Source organism: Marmota flaviventris, chromosome 16, assembly GCF_047511675.1.
Source record: "Marmota flaviventris isolate mMarFla1 chromosome 16, mMarFla1.hap1, whole genome shotgun sequence".
NCBI classification, from domain to species: Eukaryota; Metazoa; Chordata; class Mammalia; order Rodentia; family Sciuridae; genus Marmota; species Marmota flaviventris.
The window spans coordinates 69351949-69356216 of record NC_092513.1 but is presented as its reverse complement, the minus strand read 5'-3'; the positions used below and the strand labels follow the sequence as shown (position 1 = coordinate 69356216).

At 49.6% G+C, this 4268-nt stretch overlaps 1 protein-coding gene across 1 annotated transcript; it reads left to right on the top strand.

Moving 5' to 3' along the window:
- The first annotated feature begins 3116 nt into the window (after window positions 1-3116).
- Window positions 3117-4019, top strand: Mc2r (melanocortin 2 receptor). Its single transcript, XM_027955842.2, has one exon. It carries the CDS (start codon window positions 3117-3119, stop codon window positions 4017-4019), a length of 903 nt encoding a protein of 300 aa, XP_027811643.2.
- Window positions 4020-4268: the final 249 nt, after the last annotated feature.

The following is a 4268-nucleotide window of genomic DNA, read 5'->3' as shown; positions in this document are numbered from 1 at the left end:
ATAGTCTCTTATCAGTATTTGAGCATCCATAATATCCTGTGGCTCTGCCAAATTAAAATAAAACAAATTTACAGACACAGTGTTTCTAAACTGAGTAAATTTCTGGACCCTAAATAGAGAATATGACTATAAATGTATCACATTGATACAATGTTTTGTAGCAGGAAAGATCACAGTGGAAGAGACCAGGGGTTAGCAGAGGTTGGGTTCTGGCCCATTTTTTTTTTAAGTAGAACATTGGGCAGGATTTGTAGGGGGAATATTTATTGCCCAGGAAACTGCAAAGCCAGAAAGGAGCAAAAGTATTCAGGAACTGGGTTTCAAGACACAAAAAAAGCACATGTGCGAATAGCGTGAGCATCTGGGGGGGCGAGAGCCGGACACTCCACAGGGTCAGCAGGGGCAGGTTTTAAGGCAAGGACACTTCCACTTGCAGTATCAGATCACTGAGCCAGTTGTTTCAGTCAGGTTTGTCCCTGTTCTGATCAGAGGACCCAACAAAAACAATTTTAGAGAAGGACAAGTTTATTTGGGTGCTTATTCAGAGGTCTCAGTCCATAGACGGCTGGCCCCATTGCTCTGTGCTGGAAAGGTGTGGAAAGGTGTGGTGGAGAGAAGTGACTCAGGACATGGCCACCAGCAAGCAGAGAGAGAGACTCCCCTCACCCTGGGACAAAATATATGCCCAAAGCCACGCCCCCATGACCCCTCCTCTAGCCACACCCTGCCTGCAGTCACCACTCAGTTCATCCCTACCAGGGATTGATGCGTTGATTAGGTTAAGACTCTCAACCCAGTCATTTCACCTCCAAGCCTTCTTGCATTGTCTCACACGTGAGCTTCTGGGGGACACCTCACATCCAAAATATAACACCTGTTAACACAGCATCATGGCAAAATTAGAACAATTCGAGTTGTCACTTAATGCCTTCTGCAGGCAACACCTAAGTGGGGAAAACAGGGATTTCGCCATATGATAGAATTCACCAATCCTGCCTCACAATAAGGACGGCACTGGGTCAAGAAGGAAATTACACATGTCAATTTTTGTTGCAGTTTGGACTGGGGTGGGGAGGCTTTGTCTGGTCTCTTGTGTATATGTCTCAGTTGCCCCCTTGTTACTCAGAGGGCAGTGGTGTGGCAGTTGAGAGAAGGACTCTGCTTAGCACACTGTTGACCTCGCCTCTCTGGGAGGTCTTCCTCAACCATCCATCTGGAATAACACCTACCTCGTGGAGTCCTGAGGACTAATTAGTTAAACATGTGCAGCCTTAGAATGGTCCCAGCACATAATAGGCATTCACAGAGGCTACCAGTTGGTGTCACTACCCCCTTCAACCAAGAACGGGGCTGCACACCATCCCCAGCCTCCAAATTGACAACAGAAATGGTGGTTGGCTGATGGCCTATTGATGGTGGACCCCATGGTCATGCTCATTTCTGTCGGGTTTGGGACCCTTCCACGGACGTATAGAATTGGCAGCTGGAGATCAGCAGTGCACAGGGACTAAAGCTGGGTTTCCAAATCACCTGTTTCCAAGTGCCAAAATCTCTCCTTTGTTTTCCTCTTTACCAACTTTCCCATCAAATGGGTTCATAGTTAATGAATTCCAAGATGGGAGTGTCTGTCCAAACAGAGACAGCATAGGTGGTGCATGCTGAGCACAGCCTTTGCACAAGCTGTAGCTGAAAACACATAAAGAGAGTCATTGCAAGGAACTGGCTCACACAATTGGGGAAGCTAATCGCAACATCTGCGTCACCACGCTGGAGGCCCAGGAGAGCCGAGGCAGCTCCAGTCTGAAAGCTGCAGGACTCGCGACCCAAGGAAAGCGTGTGTCAAGTCTAGTCTGAAGGCGAGAAAGACCAGCTCTGCTCAAACAGTCAGGCAGGAGGAGGCCCCTCGGCAGAACACTACCAGCAGCTGCTGTCTGCCCAGCTAGTCCTTCCCTAATCATCTACCTCCTTAGCTCAGGAACTGCCCCCTAATGCTTTGACCTCTGCCCATCTTTACCAGGGGACCAGTTCTTTTCCAGGAAAATCCTTAGTGTTAGACAGTGCTGAGCTCCCAGCTGGCTTTGGATCCAAAGCTACACTCTCCAGGAGTGAATTCAAAACACGCCCTGAAACCACCCGTGTTCAGCCATCAACACCACCATCTGGAGACTGAACCAGTTGAAGTTCCACATCCCTCACCAGGAGAGGCCTACCAACCGACGTCACTGGTTTTCTCTGCCTGAGGGAAACTGGATGTTTCTCCAGCCACAATTCAACTCCAACCCACAGACACTTTGAAAAATATTAGGAGGCTCAGAAGTACCACTCCTAGAAGTCTTTGAAACAGAAGGAATGACACATCACACGGGCATCGGCACCTCTGAGTCATGCCACAAGTTGTGGGGCAGCGGTGAGCCAGAAAGAGAGTAGATTAATCCACTGAGGCTGATTGACTGGGTGGTAACTGAAGGCAGGTAGGGTGTGGCTGGAGGAGGTGGGTCACTGGGGTGTGCCTTGGGGTTTCCTCTTTTTTCCTGGTGAGCAGAGCTCTCTCTGCTTCCTGATGCCATGTCCTGAGCTGCTTTGCTCCGCCATGATGCTCTGCCTCACCTTGGGCCCGGAGCCATGGAGTCAGCCATCCATGGTCTCAGACCTCGGAAACCGTGAGCCCCAAATAAAGTTTTCTTCCTCTGTGTTGACTGGCCTTTTGGTCACAGTGTTGAAAAAGCTGAGAAAACAGACTAAATGCCTATGGTTCCTTAACCTCTCTTTCAAGGGTGCCATTGGGGTTCACCCAACTCTGTCACACTCAGAGGCATTCACAAGGACAGGGAGGGAAAGATGACAAAGAGTGATCTTTACTATTATCTCAGGGCTCAAAATCCCACTAAAAATATTTCCGATATTTGGTAAAAGAGTTTCCCTACAGTGGATGTGCCTGGGTCTTGTTCTGTAGTCCATCCTTCAGTGGATATTTCTTTATGTTCTTTTGTAGGTAGTCAAGTGGTTTCAACCTCAGATCTCTAGCAAGAGCCACGAAGAAGAAAACAGTCTAAAGAAAGAGTGGGGTTTTCTGCGACATCCAGAAAACATCCCTGTGCTCCCCACAAGCAGGAGAAATGAAGCCCCTCATCAATGTACACGGACCCACCAACGACAGCGCCAGGAACAATTCAGACTGTCCTCACGTGGTGCTGCCAGAGGAGGTGTTCTTCACCATCTCCATCGTGGGGGTTTTGGAGAACCTGCTGGTCCTTCTGGCCGTGATCAGGAATAAGAACCTCCAGTCCCCCATGTACCTCTTCATCTGCAGCTTGGCCGTTTCTGACATGCTGGGCAGCCTGTATAAGATCTTGGAAAACATCCTGATCATGTTCAGGAACACGGGGTACCTCGAGCCACGCGGCACTTTTGAAACCACCGCGGATGACATCATCGACTCCCTGTTCGTCCTCTCCCTGCTCGGCTCCATCTCCAGCCTGTCCGTCATTGCGGCCGACCGCTACCTCACCATCTTCCACGCCCTGCAGTACCACAGCATCATGACCATGCGCCGCACCGTGGTCATCCTGGGGGTCGTCTGGACCTTCTGCACGGGGAGCGGCATCACCATGGTCATCTTCTCCCACCACGTCCCCACGGTGCTCACCTTCGCCTCCCTGTTCCCCCTGATGCTGCTCTTCATCCTGGGCCTCTACGTGCACATGTTCCTGCTGGCCCGCTCCCACGCCAGGAAGATCTCCAGGATTCCCAGGACCAACATGAAGGGGGCCCTCACGCTGACCATTCTGCTGGGAGTCTTCATCTTCTGTTGGGCGCCCTTTGTCCTCCACATCCTCTTAATGACATTCTGCCCAAACAACCCCTACTGTGCCTGCTACATGTCTCTCTTCCAGGTGAACGGCATGCTGATCATGTGCAACGCGGTCATCGACCCCCTCATCTACGCCTTCCGGAGCCCAGAGCTCAGGCATGCCTTCAAAAACATGCTCTTCTGCAGCAGGTGCCAGTGGAAGTGCTGATCCCTGATTTTAGGATATCCATGAGGATTATCCTATTAGGACAGAATGACAGAACAGATTATATAACAATAAATTATATAACAACAGGCACAAATTATATAACTAGAAAATTACGCACTAAAATAAAGGTTAGAATGCAAAAGCACACACAGCAATACAAATGTGAGGGCTTTGGGCCATAAAACAAAAACTCTTTCATGTCTGGATATCTAAAAATCCAGTTTGTCTAAGCTGAGGACCATTGCAACT